This window comes from Labrus bergylta, chromosome 19, assembly GCF_963930695.1.
Source record: "Labrus bergylta chromosome 19, fLabBer1.1, whole genome shotgun sequence".
NCBI classification, from domain to species: Eukaryota; Metazoa; Chordata; class Actinopteri; order Labriformes; family Labridae; genus Labrus; species Labrus bergylta.
Window position 1 is genome coordinate 701,633 of NC_089213.1, and position 21,682 is coordinate 723,314.

At 39.4% G+C, this 21,682-nt stretch overlaps 2 protein-coding genes and 1 pseudogene across 4 annotated transcripts in view; 2 read left to right on the forward strand and 1 right to left on the reverse strand.

Annotated features, from left to right (window-relative positions):
• The first annotated feature begins 428 nt into the window (after positions 1–428).
• On the forward strand, positions 429–10,465 carry LOC109979114 (major histocompatibility complex class I-related gene protein-like; annotated as a pseudogene).
• LOC110004769 ((3R)-3-hydroxyacyl-CoA dehydrogenase-like) lies at positions 7,635–14,109 on the reverse strand. 2 transcript variants are annotated; one of them, XM_020660270.3, is made up of 5 exons: positions 13,956–14,109; positions 12,820–13,022; positions 12,531–12,632; positions 11,508–11,603; positions 7,635–7,878 (listed from the first exon to the last, which is right to left on the reverse strand). In XM_020660270.3, the coding sequence occupies exons 1-5, from the start codon at positions 13,999–14,001 to the stop codon at positions 7,849–7,851; spliced, it is 477 nt and encodes a 158-aa protein (XP_020515926.2). In that variant the 5' UTR covers positions 14,002–14,109; the 3' UTR covers positions 7,635–7,848. The 2 variants fall into 2 exon arrangements, with proteins under 2 accessions (XP_020515926.2, XP_020515927.2); XM_020660271.3 differs by lacking the exon at positions 7,635–7,878 and adding an exon at positions 9,574–11,195.
• A 6,918-nt stretch (positions 14,110–21,027) lies between these two features.
• Positions 21,028–21,682, forward strand: part of LOC109976355 (major histocompatibility complex class I-related gene protein-like) — a 9,994-nt gene continuing 9,339 nt past the window's right edge. For both annotated transcript variants that reach the window (XM_065948124.1, XM_065948125.1), the window contains exon 1: positions 21,028–21,360. In XM_065948124.1, the coding sequence (XP_065804196.1) occupies positions 21,303–21,360 (58 nt within the window). In that variant the 5' untranslated portion in view covers positions 21,028–21,302. The remainder of the gene's footprint in view (positions 21,361–21,682) is intronic.

Consider the following 21,682-nt stretch of genomic DNA (forward strand, 5'->3'; position numbering starts at 1 on the left):
GTGTTTTCCTGCTAAGAGACAATTAATCTGGAAAAAATTTTGAAAAATAGAAATTTGGCATAATAAACTCTGATTGCCAGTATATCTATTTGTTCTTCTCATTAAATTACTAGCTATAGCTGGGTAATTAAAATATGGGGTTATAGAATCCTACTGGTAGAAGTGCACACTGACATTTGGCCCTCTGGTATGAGGATAACATTTTTGTGGCCCTCCCTATCATTGAAGTTGCCCATCCCTGTTGGGGAATGTACCGTGTGTCGGAGAAGCTGACTAAAGTTATGAGAAGTTAAGATAAAGTTAACTTCCAGAACCTGTTTGGACTGATTTATTCCTTCACATACACACACGTCGCTTACACTGGTGACATCGATGCTCAGGCTGAATTCCTATTGGCCGAGAAAGTGATCTTTTTTCTCCTCACCTCATTTCACCCTCAGAGCTCGAGGTGGGAACACGCAGATTCTGAAGAAGTTGATGAGAAACATAAATGTTTGAAGTTGGACGAAGCTGAAGACTTCCCAGGTCACAATGAAGACTCTGGTGTTTGTGTCTCTCGTGGGATTATTCCTCCACGACACGACGGCAGGTGAGTTCAGATTCATTGAAGACGATTTAATGGAAAGAGGGAAATGTCGCATGTCTTTATAAACTGTTGGTAGAAATGAAAGCTTCATTTGATGTTTGTTCTCAGGACTGAAGCAGCTTGTTGAAATGTGAAAAGTGAACATTTAATTTGACGTTAGTAAATCCTGTTTGTTCACGTCCTCACACCCTGATACTTACAAGAAAAGTGTTGTTGTGAGAAAGGCTATAAAAAGTGTCTGCTAGTTATCTTTTCCAAAAGACAAGTGTTACACCCCTGTACAGCGTACTGTAAGGGGAGAAATAAAGAAGAAAGAAACAAACACGTTGTTGCTGGCTTTCATTCAATGGTGTAATGAATAATATGCAATAACACATCATATTATCATTGTACAATATTATACACTTGCAGAGTGATATTTCTTTAAACTGTACCATGTAACTGTAATTGTTCAACTGACCGATACAACTTAAATAACACACTCTCAGTAGACGCACTACACGTGTCTCTATTGCGCTCTGTCTGTGTGATTCAAGCTAGCATGCACGCATCACGGCAAACACATTCATGCTTAAACTGCTTCATAAACATACTGAAATTACTTTGTATATTTGTAAAACATATCACTAACTTGTTCCCGGAAACTTACAACACATTTATACTTGGTTTTATTCACTTTTAACCAGTATTCTTACCTGTAAGGGGAGAAATAAAGAAGAAAGAAACAAACACCTTGTTGCTGGCTTTCATTCAATGGTGTAATGAATGACGCTCAGACAACACGCTCCCCCTGCTGGCGTAAAACCGGAAGTGTAAAACAATAACAAAAGCTTAAGACCAAACCAATCAATTACCGATATGCTTTTAAACTTAACCTTAGCAGCATGAATTAACATTAAATTATAACTAGCTTTTTAGCATTTTTAAAGGATATACAACATTTTAGAAAGACAGTAGTTTTAACATGTATTATTAATTTAACTTAGTGCACAATCTTATATCCATTACACAAGCCGAGAAATGATGAAGGCCCGGTTCATATGAACAGGACCATGAATGTTAAAATAGCAGCATAACTACAGTGAACACAGCAGATAGACTCTGATTCAGAAAGAAAAAGGAACTAAATGCCTTCAAAGTGTTTCACCTCTAAAACCATTAACAGAGCATTTAAATGGACTCTTTAAGTCCTTCATGACACTTTAATGTTAGAAAAAGTGTTTTGTTATTAATGTAGTATAATTAATGTGGTATAAATACTTATTTCACTTGAATGAATTGTGATAATTAACATATAATCAGAGTGTCACAGTCATTAAAGTTCATTTTGTGAGGATCAAACTCAAATATGTGCTCAAAGAATCAGAAACATAATCAACCTCCTGACCCTCAAAATGAAGTTAATCTCGGTTTATTGTTTTACCTCTGAATATTTGTATATGAAATATGAATAAGCTCAAAGCTATTCCACAGATGATCTTCATCTTTTACATGTTTGTTTGTTGTTTAGTTGAGATCACATAAACCCTGAAGCTCCAACATTTCATTGAAGTCAAACATCAGACTGTTTAGTGGATCTAGAAACACATATCTGCTGATGTGAGCTTATTGCACATATTTAGTTTTCTGTGCTTATGTTGGCCGATAAGTGACAGAAAACAGTGAAGCAGCTTGAACATCATTTAGAAACAGAGTCTGCATTACAGAGTTTGTCCACCAGAGGGCAGTCACGACTTTATTCTCAAACTGAAACGTCACAGCTCAGTTTGTGTTTCCCACACAAAAAGAAAGAAATAGTTTTAATCTGTGAAAGTCAAAAACACATCCACAGCAGCCTCAACAATTCAGCATTAATAAGACTACAAAGTTTGTAGACTTTATTCAAAGTGGTTACATTTATTCCTGCACAGATTTATCTAAAAGCTTTTTTGTTCTGAGCAGTGCATATTTTTCTAAAGAGCAGATTAAAAACAGAACAATGATCGACGTGCATTCAGAAAGCAGACAACATGCAGGATTCAGAAATGATCTGTCATTTAGTTGAAGTTTTTTAGTTGAGTTTTTTCTAATTGAGTTTTTCTGCGCTGGCTGATTGTGCAGCTCCACTCAGTCTACACAGCTTCTTAAACTGTGCTCCATATACTGTTCAATAGTTTTTCTTTGTTGCTGTCCTCCAACACTGTCCTTTCAAAACTCAAATAATAAAACCCGCCTACGTGAGGACTAGTCATGAGATGTCAAGAAGTCAATAAAAAATCCACTTAATGAAACATATCTGTCAATGAAAGTCAGGGGCATGACTGCATCACTTGAATATTTGACTTGTTGAATAAATAATTTCAGTATAAAAACATTTTCTAACACTTGAATCAGAAATATCAGAATAAGAGTTCCAGGAGAACTTTTTCTTTTCATCTCTAAATTAATTGGAGTATTTAATGACTGCAGAGAGATGATCAGGTTTGGTTGAATGTACTGGAAGTGTTTTTTGATTCTGTGTGCTGGATAATAACTTTTGTTCAATGATGCAAAAAGTTTCAGATTAAACTGATGAAAACATTTTGTCCTTACAGAGATGCACTCTCTGAAGTATTTCCTCACGGCGTCTTCTGAAGTTCCAAACTTCCCAGAGTTTGTGACTGTTGGGATGGTTGATGATATTCAGGTAGGATACTACGACAGTAACACCAAGAGAGCAGAACCCAAACAGGACTGGATGAAGAAAGTCACAGAAGACAAAGCTGACTACTGGGAGTGGGAGACTGAGAGAGGTGTGGATCACCAGCAGCTTTTCAAAGTCAGGCTTGACACTTTCAAGCAGCGCTTCAACCAAACTGGAGGTTTGTTTATGATTCAATTTATACTGAAAAAAGATTGTTTATAATTTGATCTTGAATTTTGGTGAACAGTTAACACACACACACACACACTCACACAGAGTCAGGAGTGTGTGTTCATGGTTGAATCTGTTGGATGAAGTCTTTCCTCGTCTGAAACAAACAGTCAGACTCAACAGAAACATCTCAGAGACTCAGACTCCTGGATGCTGCTGTACTGCTCTGATTCAGTGTTTCTGTCCATCCCATAATAATCTACAGACATTATTAACACTTGATCTCCACTAGATTACATCACAAGAACTCTACTGAGCTGCCCACATGTGAACTCTCCTTTTAGAAAAACAAACCTGTTCATCACAACAAACCAACAACACACAGCTGATAGAGGAACATTACTGCCTGGTTTCTCAAACTGAGGAGCAGGACCCCAAATGGGACACAGGCTGCTTCTGCTGGGTCCTCACATGAGAGGAGGAGCAGCATGTTTTCATGAAGCTGACTGACAGGACGCCATGATAAATATGACCATCAGATCAGAGGGGTCAAAGGTCAAACAGCACAACTCTACTGTACTGACCTCCCTGTGTCCAAAATATGAACAAGAACAACTACAGATTATATTCATTTAGATTATATTCATTTAGATTATATTCATTTAGATTCATTTAGATTATATTCATTTAGATTCATTTAGATTATATTCATTTAGATTAGATTCATTTAGATTAGATTCATTGAGATTAGATTCATTTAGATTAGATTCATTTAGATGAATGTGATGACGGTGTGTCTGTCTCATAATAAACTCTTTAAATGAATGACTTTCTGCTCAGTGTCACTCAGACTAAAGAAGTCATTTAAAGATTTAATCTCAGCCTCTGGACTTGTTTGACTTTTTATTGACATTTAACAGATTCAAACATTTATTGATTGATTTAAAAAAAGCTGTTACATCATCAATAATAACAAGAATAATGAGTTAACGCTCTAAATATGTGGTATGAAACATATTGGATTGTATGAACTGGACCGTACTGATGTTCAGGTTCCATCCCAGATTCTACATGTGAATTATAAATCTAGATTAAATGAGATGAATGAAACTTGAACAGTGTTTGTACGCCATGATTCACTCAACAGGCTGAACAGTTCAGTCCATTCATTGATGAGATGATCCACAGAAAATGAAGGGACAATCATTTTGATCATGGACTCATTATTTCAGTCTCTTGAATCCAAAAGGTCCAAAATGTTTTTTCCAGTTTGTCAAATATGACAATTAGCTGCTTTGATCAGTTTGATATGATTGTAAATGAAACAGCGTTCAGTGTTATTCTGGAGCTGTTTGAAAAGTTCACCTTATTCTTTGTTGACGTTTCAAAAGAAGTGGTTGGTTCATGAATCAATCCAAATAATGTGATCATGAATCTTTATTCTGAGCTCTTCATAAAAAGTCCAAGTACACATTAGATGAGATGATCTCCACTGTTCTGACCTCAGTGTTGGCTCGTCCTCTCAGGCAGCATCAAACAAACATCTGCAGCTGGAAACAGCTGTTGTTAGTGTTGAATGATTGACAGATGGATGAACCAATCAGGACGCACAGACTGTCTCCCAGTCTCCATACTGGTCCTGGTGGTCTCTGCCTTATTGTGAGCAGCTGTAGTAACACACTGCTGAACTCTGTGAGGGCCGAGCAGGAGGAGTCTACAGACTGATCCTGGACTGAGACTCTCCTTCAGAGGAAACTTGGAGAACAGCTCGGGACAGTCGAGTGTGTGGTTTCTCACAGGACGAGCGAAATGTTGGACTGATCCACAGAGAGTCCACGTTCAGTCCAGGACCAGTTTAATCTGAGTCTGCTAGTCAGGACTACAACTCAGAGAGAGAGAGAGACTCAGTGTGTCTCTGATGTAATAATAAAGGATTTAAACTATACCTCTCTCTCTCTCTCTGTCTCTCTCTCTCTCTCTCTCTCACTCTCTCTCTCTCTCTCTCTCTCACTCTCTCTCTCTCTCTCTCTCTCAGGTGTTCACATTGTCCAGGTGATGGCAGGCTGTGAGTGGGATGATGAGACTGGTGAGGTTAATGGTTATGATCAGTATGGTTATGATGGAGAAGACTTCATAGTTCTGGACCTGAAGACAATGACATGGGTCGCTCCACAACAACAGGCTGTCTCATCAAACAAGAGTGGGATAATAACAAAGCTCATTTAGCGTATCTTAAGATTTACTACACCAAGGAGTGCGTTGACTTGCTGAAGAAGTTTGTGAACTATGGGAGGAGCTCTCTGATGAGAACAGGTAGGATCAAATGACCTGATGGAGTTGAATTCTGACAATGTTCATCTTCTTCTTTTCTTGTTTATCTTGTAATTGAACAATAAATATTTCACACATGTTTCTATCACACATGCTCTGTCTTCATCTTTAAGCTTCCCCTTACCTTTCCCTTCATGTTAGATCTCTTTCTCTCTGCTGCTCATCGCTCTCTCTCAAAGTTTCTCTGTGTTTTTATTGTACTTTCTCTCTCTCCTCTTCTTCTTCTTCATCAATCCATCTGAACCCCCCTCACCTCTCTTCTTCTGTTTCTTCCCCTCTGACCCTCTCTTCTTTGAATTATACTTTAATAAGGTTGATTTTCATTGTTGACTCACTGGATTTTAAAGTCCCTTTTTTTCCCAGTACATTTAAAAAGTGTCATCAAACATGAGTTGTAACAGTATTTAAGAGTAAATCCTGATAAAGAAACTCTAATCTGTCTTCCTGTTTGTCCTCCAGACCTCCCCACAGTGTCTCTCCTCCAGAAGACTCCCTCCTCTCGGGTCACCTGCCACGCTACAGGTTTCTACCCCAACAGAGCCATGATGTTCTGGAGGAAAGATGGAGAGGAGCTTCACGAGGACGTGGACAATGGAGAGATCCTCCCCAACCACGACGGCTCCTTCCAGATCAGCGCTGACCTTCAACTGCCCTCTGATGACTGGGGGAAGTACGACTGTGTGTTTCAGCTCTCTGGTGTGAAGGAGGACATCGTCACCAAACTGGACAAACGAGAGATCAAGACCAACTACGGTAAGACCTCGATGAGAAGTGATGAAAGAGAGGATTTGACTGTAACAGTCGTGTGATGGAGGGAAAGTTTAGTTGTGACTTTTTCTTTCTTTCAAACTCAATTGTAAAAGTATTCAGAAAAAGAGTTTAAAGGTTCAGCATTAAAGCGAACCTTTAAAGTTTAAACCTCTTACAAGAAAGATACTATTCCAGAGTTTTAAATGGATTAATAACGCAAAGTGAGAGAGAGAGAGATGAATAAAGCTGCAGGGCTGGAATAGTGCAGATTTACTTCAACTCTCCAGTCCACATGTTTATTAAAGTATTCAAATGAAAGCACTCATCATTGTGTCAACATGTGTCTGATGAACACTGAAAGAGATTTGAAAAAGACACAAAAAAGGACCAAAAGATTAAAACATAATCATAAAGCTGTGCAGAAAAGGTCCAAAGTGGAGCATAAATAATGATCAGAATGCAGGAAAAGAAATGTCTGATGCTAACATTTTTCTGAGGGGAGACCCCAAGATGCAAAAAAGAATCATGTGAGAGAATCGTGATCTCAGATCTCAGGGAGAAAAATCATGATTCACATGTTAGCATCTCTTTTTCATTTACAGCCACATCATTTCATTTCAGTTTCTCTTTAGATTTTATTTTTTAGTGTTTTCAGTTTTTAAATCCATCAAGAAAACGATTGAATCAAACACAGTTAGAGTGCTGTTGTTGAAGAAAAGTCAAACATGTTTATTTTGAGAGATTAAAGGCACTGTGTTGACTTCTCAAAGTTAAAGTTTTAAAGGATGAATGTGTGACATGTTACACATAAATATATCAGAAATCCAGTCTATCCTGTGTGAATGTCTCTGAGTGTGGAGGAGGCGTGGCCAAACAGCAGTTTGTTTTGGTTTGCTCAAGGGCGACATCTACTGGATCAAAAAGTCACTCATTCTTCCTTTAGTTGAAGAGAAGATCAAGTTGATGAATTACTGGATGTATAAATATATCTGTCAGTAAATCATTCACGGTGAGTTTTCTTTTCCTCGTTCAGTCAAAATGAGTTTGAATCCGTTTGTCAAAATCTCTCAGAGCGAAACATCAACATATAAAGAAATCAGCATTCAGATAAAGGACGACAACACGACTGGAAGATGAATCAAACATAGATACAGGATTTATTTACAGACAAGTGGAGATTCAAATGAAGAGCAGCAGGACAAACAGTGTTTATTTACAGGATGATGATTGTCTGCTTGGCACATGTTCTCCTCCTCTAACCTGCTTCATCTGCACAGGTTGTAACTGTGGTTTGTTGATTTGTGCTCAACAGTGAATCCCATGAACACCGTCATCCCCATCATCGCCATCATCGCTGCACTCGTTCTTCTCGGCCTCGCTGTCATTGGATACAAGAAATACAGAGGCAGAAAATGTAAGAGACACAAACTTTGTTCTTTTTGGTGTTTTAAGTTTTTAAATGTTATTCTTTGAGTTTATTAAAGGTGCACTTTGTAGATTTGGTAGAGAAATGTGGAAGTTGAAGAAATGTACAGATTCTGTGGTATATGTTCATAACTCTATACACAAACTGTCCTCAGAGGAACAATGTTTGAAGATAAAATGCTCTGAGAGAAGTTATGGTGGGGGGCTTCAACAGTGACACTGTAACTCTCCTGGTAGCTTTTTAGCTCCAAACAGAGTTCCAGGGACCCATTTTTCTTTTGAGTAAAGTTTGTGTATTCAGTTCAGGAAATATAACAGAGAATTGTTTCACTTCTCCAACTTTCAACTTTCAGTACCAAATCTACATATTGCACCTTTAAGACTTTAATACCTGTTGTATCAAAATCTGTTTCAAACAGTAAGGAAGTTTTCCAGCTGTGTCGTATTTTATGACTTTTAAGGGCGTTTTCACATCAGGCATGATTGTTTTGTACAGTACCCGAGCAGGATTATCCTCCCCTCCCCTCTCCCCCGATGGTCCCCACATTAGTAACATTGTTCTGTGTATCGCGGTCCACTTCCTTGAGCACGGTTGTGTTCACATCTCACACGGACCAAGCGGACTCGGGCACGGTAGCTGAGTACAGTACGAGTACGGTATGTTTGTGTTCACACTGATCAAATGAACCGGACTTTAGGGTCCAGTGTACTCGGATCTGGACTTAGATCCGGGCCTGGGACCCTGATGTAAAACCCCCCTAAGAAAGAGAGATGAATTTAATATTGTTTGTTTGATGTTTTTATTTATTTATTTAATTTTAGTACACGAGACAAAGTGAGCTGTGTGCTTAAGTCGAGATACATGTGTCAGTTGAAGGTTTAAATCCTGGAGTTAAGTTACTAGAAAAGGGGAAGAAATGATTTTCTGGCTTTCTGACCTACGTGAGAACTAAAACGACCCGTCTTTGTTTTTGTATTTCAGCCTCATGTGAAACGTCTCCTGAAAACAGCTCTGAGCTCGCTGAGGAACTGAATCCAGAGCCTACATGATGAACACACCACCCTGCACCCTGTGAGTTTCTCTCTACGGGACGTGGACCATTCTCACTGTTAAAAACGCCGTTTTAAACGCCTTGTTAAAGAAGCTTCTTTGTTAAACTTGTGTGAGGTTGAAATCAGTGTAAATATGTAGCTTTGTAGAGCTGATCTCTCCAAACACTGATGTGTTAAATGATTGTTCGGTTTGACCGTCTTCATCTCTGCAGGTTTCTTGAAACATTTTGCTCAGGAACAATCAGAGTGAAGGTCGTCTGTGTGTGTTACTGGAGCCACCTCTCTCACACTGCAGTCACCGTAACTCTCTGCAAGATGAGCCAGAATAAAAACAGACGAGTGGAGTTTCATCTCAGTGGTGAACTGTCTTAAATTTGTACCAAACACAGATAATAATTCAATCTGGTTCCTTCCACGTCTTTAAAAGGCCTCCCTATGATCACACACGTGAAATAAAATCATCAGTTCAAGATTCATCCTCCAGTTGTGTAAATAGTCTGCTTGTACATTTTGTATACATTTTGTTTTTATTACTAACAAACCAAAGCAAATAATAATTCTTGTCTCTGAGTTTTTTTAACAGATAAGGAGAATGTTTTTTTTTTTTTCATAATATTCCTCTTGATTTATTTTGAAACATTTTTATTAGAGATGTCAAACGATGACAATTTTTAATCACGGTTAATTTCTAAATTTAAAAAGTTAATCACATTTTTGATTTTCACATTTGAAATAAATTGTTGGGCTTTTATTTTGAAACATTTGTACTGTCTTAAGCTGAGAGTACTTTACCTGCTGTTTGAATTTAGCCCTACTTTTATTTTGAAATAGAGTAAGGAGCTTCCTGTAGATGGAAGGTAAGGACATGAACTAAAACACAGAAACAGGAAGTGGTTATGGATCCCAAAGTGAGGTCAAACAGCTCAAAGGAACGGTGACAAAGGTCAATGTGTGATGTCATAAGGTCAATGTGTGATGTCATGAGGTCAATGTGTGACGTCATCAGGTCAATGTGTGATGTCATCAGGTCAATGTGTGATGTCATCAGGTGGATATTACTGTCTGAGAGTTTGTTAAAGTGAAATGAGACATTCAAAGATGCAGCAGTGTTCTTCTTTTACATCAGTGAGACTACAGGGAGACACTGAGGACCACTATCTACGGAGAGCCTGAAGGGACAAAATAAGATGAGATTAATCGTGATGAACTCGTTAATGCTGACAGCTCTAATTATTGTTTTATTTTGATCAGAGATCCTAAACTGTTTGTGGGAGGCGTCTCAGCTATCCAGTTGAAATCTTGTATATAATTCCTGCTCGTGTTCAGGAACGAGGGATGTTTTCTCTCTGAGTTTTGTGAATGGAAGTGGAAGATGAATTCTCAGAATCACTTCCTGTGTTGGGTTAAGTTAACTAGTGGTGTTGAGCTGCTGTTTCATACCTTTGTACTGTAAATGATCTGTTCAATAAAGTCCCTCACACTCCAAATGTCTGTGTGTTTCTTCACTTCAACATTCATGGAAACACTTACACAGCTGTAGCTACCATTGTGGGAACATTTAGTTTGATTCCAATAAACTTTATGATCTTTACTTTGTTGATCTTATAGACGGATTATTCACATGTTCTGAAACGTCTGAACAAAGATATTTAAATTAGCCGCTCAGTTCAGTAACATCTACATTGTGATGATATAAAAACATTTGTTGGAGCCAGTTTGATGTGTGCTATAGTGTGTGTGCTGAGTTTGGTTATTATTGCTGCTGCTGCTACGTCACCTTTGCACCTGGGCATCATGGGTAATCAGCCACACGCAGCTAGAAAGGGGAGTGACAGGTGAACAGGTGCAGAGAATCAGGATTCAGGTGTGTGTTTGTTTCTAACCCTGTGTGGTTGTGTGAACATGTTTGAGGTTCCTGTCATGTTTGGTGTTTTGATTGTTTCCATCCTCACCAGCTTGTTTTCAATCCGTGCATTTCTCCGACCTTTTGTAGACGATTTAAAGACGACTGATTAATAATTCAGAGTTTGTGGAGGCGACATTCGATCAAAGAAGTCGTAAAAAAGGATCACTAAAAGTAATGAGTGTGAGTGAATGTCTTTAAAATGCTGAACCAGTGAACCTCCAGCTGGTGTGAACATTCAAACACATGGATCCAAGAACCATTTAACCCTTTATTGGCTACGAGCACAAGGTGGATGGATGGACGGATGATCACTGTTCAATAAATAAAGAGAAATCATTACGCTGCCACATGAACTTCAGGATAAATGGTAAATGGACTTGAGCTTGTATATTTCTTTTCTAGTCTTCTGACGACTCAAAGGGCTTTTACAACACGTGTCACACCTACACATTCACACACTGATGGTAGAGGCTGCTGAGTAAAGAGTCCATCACAAGTAAGTGATCACATTCACACACCAGGTCCTTACACACTTATGTTCATACATTTGAAAAGAAACCTTAAAAGATTCAACAGAGAAGTGAAACTGTCGTCTAGAAAGCGTCTCTCTGCAGCTCTCTCACCTTTCCTACGATGCTGCCCACGGTGATGATGGATCCTTTGGGTGCTCCACAGGCCACCAGAGCCTGAGCCACAGCCTGAGTGATCAAGAAGGAGCCCTGGAAGAGACGCAGGAGCAGGAGTGAGTTCATCTCTTCACAGTAAATCAGCACCAGAGAAAAGAGTGTTTGAAATAATAACAAAAATCATTCAGCTCTGTGGACAAAACACAACAATCCTAAACGTTCTTCAGCCTCAATAAAGACATTTTCACTCATGCACTACTGAAAGTCTTCATTATTTTCAGGCAGTCAGAGGTGGTGGACAGAGCAACAGAGTCCAACTCTATGATGACAGTTTTTTTGTACATACTGGAGGACAGAAAACTTAAGGCAGCGGTTTAATAACGTGCACAGAGATCACACATATCGCGGTCATACAGTCTCTGGTTGTGCACGGGTCCTGAGGTAGAAACGTTACCACCCCCCTCTTGCTCCCTCACAGTGAATTTACCTGAATACTTCCTGCTGCGTTCTCACATCAGCTAACCCGACTTCATGCAGAAAAATGATCAGGGGGCTGCCGGCTAAAGAATTCCAGATAAAGTCGGAGTAGAAATGTGTCTGTTTGCGTTCACTCGTGCAGTTTTTTAGAAGTTTTGTGAGAGAATCATTTTATGAATTCTTTTCTTCAAGTGCAACAACGAGAAACTTGAATCTTCGGTTGTTTCCTGTTGAAGACAACAGAGACTGATTTCTTTCTTTCTGATTCTTCTCACAAAGTCGACCCACGTTATGTCTCAACAGCAGTGATGGAAGAAGAGTGCTTTAAGAAGTGCTGCAATTTGAGCACAAATGAACCGGCATCGAGGGCCAACATCTAAAAATATGAATCATTTGTAACTTGTAATTCTGGTGCCGACTAGTGAGGGTGATGACTTCCAACCTTTAAGTGGACTAACGGGCACATCCCTAGTTATTAGATTGTGATGTCATCCTCTGACGTTAACCTGATAGACTCGATTACACGCTGAACTTGCTTCATACCTTCAGGTTGACCTGGATGACTCTGTCAAAGTGATCCTCCTCCATGTTGAGCAGGAAGTGGTCCTGCGTGATGCCTGCTGCGTTCACACACACTGAGGGAGGCTGGAAGTAATGAGTGTGTAGAGGAACAGAACAATAACTTACAAGGAGAGAAAAACAACACGTGGAATAGCCCCTCCAGCATGAAAACACACAGAGAGAAAAGTACCTTTTTCTACAGAAAGGTTGCTGATTATGATGGAAATGTAAACACATGTTGTGTTGGCTTGTCTTCCTGTCTGTATCACACCTGTATTCTGGTGACCAGCTTCTTCACGCTCTCTTTTGATGACACATCCACCACAGCCGCCATGTGACCCTGTCCTCTGAGGTCATTCTGCAGACCCACCATGGTCTCGTTGGCAGACTCCTCGCTGATGTCTGCCACCACCACGGAGGCGCCCTCAGAGGCCAAACGCTGACATACCGCCCGTCCGATCCCACTGCCTCCTCCTGGGAGGGAAAAGAGTAGCATGAAGTTACCAGAGTGACAGAATGTTTTAAACACAACGCTGCAGAGGAAAGACTGAGTGTGACAGAAGATCCACTCTGGAAGTATCTGAAAAAACAAATATCAATCAAGGACGACAAGAAAACACACAGGACAGGAAGCTGACTTGATGTGATTGATTTTCAGTTTGATTAGCCCAACAGTTCAGGGCTACATGACCAATTGTTATTCACAAATCATCTGCGCCCAATCACATTTCTTTCTTTCTTCTGTCTTCAAAAACCTTGAGTCCACTTTTCTATGTGAAAATGTAAGAGGACAAGTGATGCTTCATCATTCATAATACAGCTTTAATGTTTATTCCATCAGTCAAAGAAGACAATTAATAAGCCACAATTCTCATAATACATGTATCCTTTCAGTCACTCACTGTATCCACACTGTATTGCATTTTTTACAGTTTTGAACCTTAAGTCGGACAAAACCAGACATTTAAAGATTTAAACTCTGAGGCATTTAAACATGTTTCCTTTTTCAGTATTTTCACAATTCAACGGCAGATCATTTCATTCTGAAATGGTTGCAGGTCTTATTGATAGCATACACACAGCCAGAATGACAGCTACACTTTCACCTTCACTCTCATTTCAAGTCATCAAACTTAATTCAGTCCGATCTGCTCGAGGTACTGATTTAGAAATCACTGATAGAATCACGGTTACACTAAAATAATGAATTCATTGTCAGCTTACTTTGGAGATCAAACTTTTTGATATCAGAAGCTACTTGCAGTAGGTAGCTGCTTTGATTTGGTGAATTGAAGAAGATTGCAGAAAAACACACGGCTTTGAACGCAACATCTTGAAAAGGGAAAAGGGCATGTCCTTAAACGTCTCACTTCACACAACACCATGTATCTTACAACATATATTTACCAGTGACCAGCGTCAACCTTGATATCAGCCGTGTGGCAGCCGTCATACTCCCATCATGTTTCCCCCCCTTATGTTGTTGTAGCTTTCGGGTTGTCCACTAGATGGCGCCCAGTGATGAAAAATGTTACGTGTTCCGGTTCCGGTTGATGACGAGCCCAGCAGAGTTTAACTAAAAGCTAAGGAGGCGAGGAGGGAATCATCTATTACAATGCTTTGTCATTTTATTCATCAAACTGACCATAGATTACAGTCACAGTATGAACAGGATGGAATATCCCTCCGTTTTAATACAAGGTTTATTTTGAAAGGGTTTAACGGAAGTATCTCTTCGCTACGTGTATCTAACTTGACTCTGCGGGTGTAGTTCTTCATTGAGGCCACTAGATGGCGCACGATACTGAATACGCCAATGTAGAACAAGAAACACATTTCAAAACAGCTACACGGACAGAATACATGATGTTGATTCAAATGAACATTAAATACATTTTTATCTTGGACAACAGATATTTTATAACTTAATTGGCCATAGATTAAAGCGTTGTGTTGTTCACTCCGTCAAACATTACCTTCATAAAGTGCAGCTAGCGTTAACAAGAGGGAGCTGTAAGGCGATGTGATAATGTTCCTTTACAAACTTTCACTGTTTGATAGAAGAAAAAGATTAAAGTCTTTTGTTATAATTCGGTAAAGTTAATTAATCAGCATGAACAACGGCTTCCTAGTTTTGGTGAATTGTTCAGGAGGACACAAACTTTCCTGTGAGCTTTGCATAGATGTTTAGAATTAGCGGCAGAAACTTTGTTGATCAAGAGGGAGATAAAATGCCTCAACCTCCATTAATTTGAGGTAAAAGTATGAAATGATGTATTCCTCTTCCTCGATAGTCTTGTTCTTGTTTCTAGCTTGAGGAGGTTATTCTTAACAGAGTTGATAAAAGTATAACCGTGAGTACACACTGCCCCCCTGTGGTCAAAGTGCAAAACTTTTATTTTGATAGTGATAGTCGGAAGTTGTTCTTTGTATAAACATCTACCTTGACAGATTGATGACGCAGTAAATCATTGTGTCATACATAGCGTAATTATAATATAAATAAAGCACATATGGCATTATCATTAACAAAGCAAACAGTGTTTGTACTTAAGCTGTGAGTATTTGGATTTATTTAACTATTGAGGACAATTATCCTTAAACAATCTTTAACAAGAGCTTTGAATTAACTGTAAAAGTTCTCTGTTTTTACTGTCTGTGATCATCAACACGTCATGTATGAAAGAATTGAGTTGACTGAGAGAGGGTCAAATATTTAATAATAATAATTTGGGGAAAGTATACATTGTATTTCTGGATCAGGGATAGTATAAGCTCATTTATTTATTACAATAAAAAATGTATCAGATAATCAGGCCTCTGTGAACATACGATCACACACTAAAAATATATGTATTTATTTTACATGTGATCACACAAGAGTCAAAAATAATAATAATAACATCTATATATAGGACAATTTAAAAAATGAAGCTACAAAGTGTTTTACAAGGACAGCAATAATAAAACAAACGGAAAACAGTCTAGACATAAAATCATAAGTAAAGGCAAACAATTATAAATAACAAACATTTTACATAACATTCATTTAAAAGATCTTTAAAAGAAGCAAAAAATATACATTTTGAAGGAATTTTTAATGTAAACTAAAATGACGTGAGGAAGGGCTCGCTGTTTAAAATATGTCTTAGGAGGGGGTTATAATGAAAAAGAGATTAACTGACTGATTATCTCACATGATCTCCTTCTCTCTACTTTCCCTATGATTTTATTTTAACAGCGATGACCATTTTATTTTAACAGCGATGACCGGAAGTAGTACAATGTAATTTATTTTGACTTGACAGTATTGATGCTGTAGTTACTCACTGTGACCACTAGAGGTCATAAATAATGTGCTTCTCATTTATTTACCGTTCAATCGTCGGCTACCCATGTTAGTGACTTCTCAAGTTAACTAAGGAAGCTTTGATGATTTCACATTAATTATGGGATACCTTCAGTTGTTTCTAAAGTCCTACGACATCCTTGTGTTTACATCGAATCACAATTTATCTACAAAGTTCCAGTAGGCCTACTTGTAGTTTTGCTAGCTAGAGAGCTAATTGTTGATGACATCTTGTCCGACACAGATTTGATTTGTTTGGATAAAAAAATACAATCAATGTTTTTAGTACGAGCAGAAAAGTGAAGATTGACTGGTTATGTTCCAACGAATGTGAACTTAAATAACTCGGATTGTTTTTTTGTTAACATAACGATCATAAGCGCATCTTAAAAATGTTTTATTTTGACGACAGGGACCGGAAGTAACACACTGTGATTTCATCTGACTTGATAGTAGTAATGTTGTAGTTACTGACTGTGACCACTAGAGGGCATAAACAACATGATTCTAATAGAAATACTGTACAACAAAGATGAATAAGGTGGATTGAAGTAACAAAGCTGTGGCATTGCTACATTAATATTTGATATCTTTAGTAGTTTAAAATTCAAAGGATATCTGTGGTTTACAAACAATGATGGATATAAATTATAGAAGCTTAGTCCAATACATCAGCAGGAGTAACTTGGGGTTAAGTGTCTTACCCAAGGACACATTGTATAAATCTATGTATAAATCTAGAGATATACTACGTTTTTATTTTGTGTTTATACGTTTATTTAATTAATCGACCAAACAACACAATTAAATACCCCCCCCCCCCCCCCGATATTAAATCTGTGTTTGTTAACTTCTTCCATCGTGACTCAAAGACGTTTCCTAAATTCCTTCTCCTAAGAGTTATTCTCTCCATATTATAATCGTCATTAATTGTTTCTTTCCATTTCATTATTTGTGGTGGACTTTTCAGACAGTTTTTAGTGTTCTGTTTAATTTCTGTTATTCTTACAGTCCTATACAGGTATTTATCTGAAGTGAGGGACAGTGCATGGGGGGGGGGGGACTTCCCATAAGTAGGTGTTGTGGACTAAAGGAAAGATTACATTTAAAGATCTGATTTATTTCCTGTTTTACTGAGCAGTATTGAAATCTAGAGATATGTTAAGTTTCAAGGCCTCACATATCATCTATTGCTCACTTATTTTTCCTCACATTAGTTTGTAAGATACATCTCTAGGATGAGCTGGGATGCATCATTAGTGACGTTCCTGAGGTCATTTGGGGTTTCAGGTCTTTCAACATCAGACCCCCTCCCCCCAGGTGACCCATCCAGGGTTGATCAAGTCCAGCATTGCATCCCAGCAGCAGCAATCGACGGGCTCGCCCTCTTTATCCAAAGCCACCGAGTGGCCCTACTCTTCACAGTTCCTGTTACACCAAGACCTGCCAGAGCTTTGCAGATAGAGCGCCCAGCAAACCCCCGACAGCCCACTTCAATCGGCTCACAAAGAGCCCGCCAGCCTCGCCCTCTCTACACTGCTCCACCAGCTCCCGGTATTTGGCCAGCTTCCTCTCGTAAGCCTCCTCCATGTGATCTTCCCAGGGCACAGTCAGCTCCCAAATCATCTGATGGTGGAATCTGAGAAGATGGTCGAGTCTGTACGGAGTCATATCTTATTCTTACACTTAATTCCTCCTTGGTTTTATTTTACTGTTTCTCCCCTCATCCCGTTGAACGTAACAATAAAACACAAATCATCTGAATGAAAAACCCAAACTACCTCACCTCAGATGAAATGAAGAAAAGACAATCAGTCAGTCATGGGTCCTTAGTCATCTTAACTTTTCTCCGTCTCAGAGCTCGTTCATTATTAACTGCTTCCATACAGTCCAGTTCTCTGTTTGCCACCAGTGGAGTTGCCCCCTGCTGGTCATTAGAAAGAATGCAGGTTCAAGTTACTCCCGTGATTGGCTTCACTTTTGAAATGCAGAGGTTACGTTCACTTCTTATATACAGTCTGCAATAAACTCAGGTGTTGATCAGCAGTGAGAATCAAATCAAATCAAGTTCATTTGTATTGCACATTTAAAAACAGCTTCACCTGACCAAAGTGCTTTACAGGCAATGTGTAAAAGCAAGAAAGAAAAATAAAAACATTAATCTATACATGTGCACATACATACATATATAAACACATATACATATACATAATACACACACACAAATATATATATGCACATACATATATACATGTAGTATACATACATATCACAAACACATACACTCATACCTACATGCACATGCATACATACAGATACATACCTAAGCTCAATATATGGGGTCTGTTTCAACTTGTTTTAAATGCCAGGGAAAAGAGGTGAGTTTTGAGTTTTGATTTGAATGGATTTAAAGAGTTGATTTGTCTGATGGAGGGAGGCAGTTGATTCCACAGACGGGGGCCGGCCACTGAGAAGGCACGGTCACCTCTGAGTTTTCGTTGAGCTCGAGGGACTACAAGGAGCGACTGTTCAGAGGACCTAAGTGGGCGTGATGGGGTGTAGGGGGTTACAAGTTCTGTTAGATACGGGGGGGCTAGACCATGCAGTGACTTATATAGAATTTTAAAATGGACTCTAAGATCTACAGGGAGCCAGTGAAGGGAGGCGAGTACAGGGGTGATGTGCTCTTGCTTGTGTGTACCTGTTAAAAATCTTGCAGCAGCGTTCTGGACGTACTGTAGCTGTGAGAGGGAGGACTGACTGACTCCCATATAGAGGGAGTTGCAGTAGTCAAGGCGGGACGTAATAAAAGCATGAATAAGCTTTTCTGAATCTTGGAAGGATAAAAAAGGTTTTACTTTAGTTAAGGACCGGAGTTGGAAAAAGCAGCCTTTAACAACTGAGTTGATTTGTGTGTCGAATTTAAGGGTTGAATCAAAGGTTACGCCAAGATTTTTTGCATATGTTTTCACAAAAGAGGACAGTGGGCAAAGTTTTTTACAGATCAAGTTGGTGGACTCCGGGGGGCCGAACAGAAGTACCTCGGTTTTTTGTTCATTTAGTTTAAAGAAGTTTAGTGCCATCCAGTCTTTGATTTCTTTGAAGCAGTTGAGTAGTGGTTGCAGGGAGTGTGGATTAGTGTTTTTGAGCGGGAGATATAATTGTGTGTCATCCGCAAAGCAGTGGAAGGATAGACCGTGTTTCCTTATAAGGGCAGCATGTATAAGGAAAATAAAAGAGGCGATAGGACTGAGCCCTGAGGTACCCCACAGGTGAGGGTGGCCGAGGGGGAGACGGTATTTCTAAGGCATACTTTGAACCTTCTGTTTTCCAGGTAGGATTTGAACATATTTAGGGCTTGCCCCTGGATCCCAACCCAGTCCTTTAATCTGGTGATTAGTAGGCTGTGGTCAACCGTGATCTCAAAGTATTAAAATTGCACTGTCCCCGTTATCTACTGCTAAAAACAAATCATTAAGAACTTTTAAAAGAGCTGTTTCAGTGCTATGGTTTTCTCTAAAACCGGACGGGCATGTTGTGGGCTTCAAGTGAAGGATTATTTCTCGCAGAGAGGAGAGAGATATTGGATCAAATTGATTAAAAACCTGCACAGCTGAGGGAGGGTCAGGATGTGATGCAGAAGATGGTGAAATTCCTTTTTTTATATCATTGTTTTTTTCCACAAAAAATTCTAAAATATGATTGCAGGTTAATGTGGAGGAGGCTTGAGAGGTCTGCTCAGAGGGATTTGTGAGTAAGTTTATGGTTTTAAAAAGAACCTTGGGCCTGTTGGAGTTTTGTGATATGAGATCGGAGAAGTATGTTGTCCTTGCTGCTTTGACAGAGTCTTGGTATTGGGCAAGGCAGTTTTTTACCAGTTCATACGACACTTGGAGTTTGTCTTTTTTCCATTTTCTTTCTGCTTTTCTGCAGCTTCGCCGGAGGGAGCGGGTGGTGTCATTTAGCCAAGGCTGAGATTTTGCTTTTCCTTTCCTGGTCTTAAAAGGAGCAACTGAGTTTAGGATATTTGTGCAGGTGGAATTAAATAATGACAGCATTTCATCTGGATTCAGATGGTCAGAGGGAAGCTGCAGAGAGCGGATAACTTGCGATGTGGAAAAGGTGTTGCAGAAGTTGCTGATAGAGGGTTAATTGGGCGGAAGGGGTGGCTTGGAGCAGAGGGAGAAGCCGGTTTGCAGGGTAAGGGGGCTTCAAATAAGATGGGGCAGTGGTCAGAAAAAGCTGCAACCACATGGGTACAGGAGTTTACTTTTACACCCAGACTAAAAACTAGGTCCAGGGTGTGGACGTGCTTGTGAGTTGGCCCAGACACATGTTGAACAAGGTTGTAAGACTGTGTGACATTTAGAAATTCTGTAGCAAGTCTGTTTGAGGAGTCGTCAACATGGATGTTGAAATCACCAGCTAAAATGACTTTGTCGAAGTTAAGGACAATAAAACACATCAAATCAGAGAATTCAGGTAGAAAAACAGGGTTTGGGCGAGGGGTGCGGTACAAAGTCACACATAGTACTGGCTCTGGGCAGCAGATTACAAACAGAAGTGTCTCAAATGATGACACAGGCTTAAAAGCTATTTGGCGACATTTAAATGTATTTCTAAAAGCGACAGCGAGACCCCCACCTCGGCCTGTGGTTCTTGGGGTGCTAAAATAGTCATAGGTTGGAGGACATAGTTCCAGTAGCTGAGACTGGTCGGCAGGTTTCAGCCAGGTCTCAGTAAGGAGGAGAAAGTCCAACTGAGCAGTAGAGATATAGTCACTCAGGATGAAGGTCTTGTTTGAGAGGGATCTCGCATTTAGCAGTGCCAACTTAATAAGAGTATCTGGGATGGTGGAGGTGATTAGGGGGCATAGTCAACTGGCTTTAGGTTCCAGAGGTTTGGATATAAAAGCTGTTTGTAAACTGACAGCAGATATAAAAAGCACAAACATTTTCGCGACACCTAAATGTTAAATAATATATTTTCTACTTCCTCAATCTTGGAGACATGAGAGGGAGAAGTAGGGACGGGCTTTAGAGACACAGAGCTCCTGACCGACTCCGTCCTGTTGGTTCAGTCAGTAGGTATCACTGACATGAGAGGAGAGGGAGGGCGGGCTTTGAGAGACTCTTACAGTCTGGAGAGAGAGACGAGACCGGAGAGAGGAGAGAACAACTGAAGTTGAGAAATGAACGACTCTTTTCAGTAAGTGATTCAGTTCAGTTCGTTCACCCAGATGATTCGTTTGTTTTGAACGAATCGTTCATGACGACACATCACTACTTTTATTGGGATCAAAGGTTTTCCGTCGCATAGCCTGAATGTGTTTGCAGATTCTGAAGAAGTTGATGAAAAACATAAATGTTTGAAGTTGGACGAAGCTGAAGACTTCACAGGTCACAATGAAGACTCTGGTGTTTGTGTCTCTCGTGGGATTATTCCTCCACGACACGACGGCAGGTGAGTTCAGATTCATTGAAGACGATTTAATGGAAAGAGGGAAATGTCGCATGTCTTTATAAGGGTGGTTCTTTGACTACAAACACTTTCACATTCTCTTTGATAAAGAAACAATAAAACTGTCTTAAATGTTTTTACCTTCTCTCCAATATGTATTTTACTTACGTTTCAACATCTTTATATGCTTCAATTAGGCGCGGAGCCTGTGGCTCATTGCAGAGGGGACCAATAGTGGGCCCTTAAACTGTCTATAGGCTATATAGCATATGCTGTAGCCTATATAGTAATATAGTATATCATTTATGGTTTAGTATCAGCTGTA

Bases quoted from the DNA above. Each gene is read 5' to 3' on its own strand.
- LOC110004769 (XM_020660270.3), bottom strand. From the start codon at position 14,001: ATGACGGCTGCCACACGGCTGATATCAAGGTTGACGCTGGTCACTG. The intron at 13,023-13,955 runs GTAAATATATGT...TTTCCCTCCCAG, and splicing joins AAGGTTGACGCTGGTCACTG to GAGGAGGCAGTGGGATCGGA. The intron at 12,633-12,819 runs GTGTGATACAGA...CATTACTTCCAG, and splicing joins AGCTGGTCACCAGAATACAG to CCTCCCTCAGTGTGTGTGAA.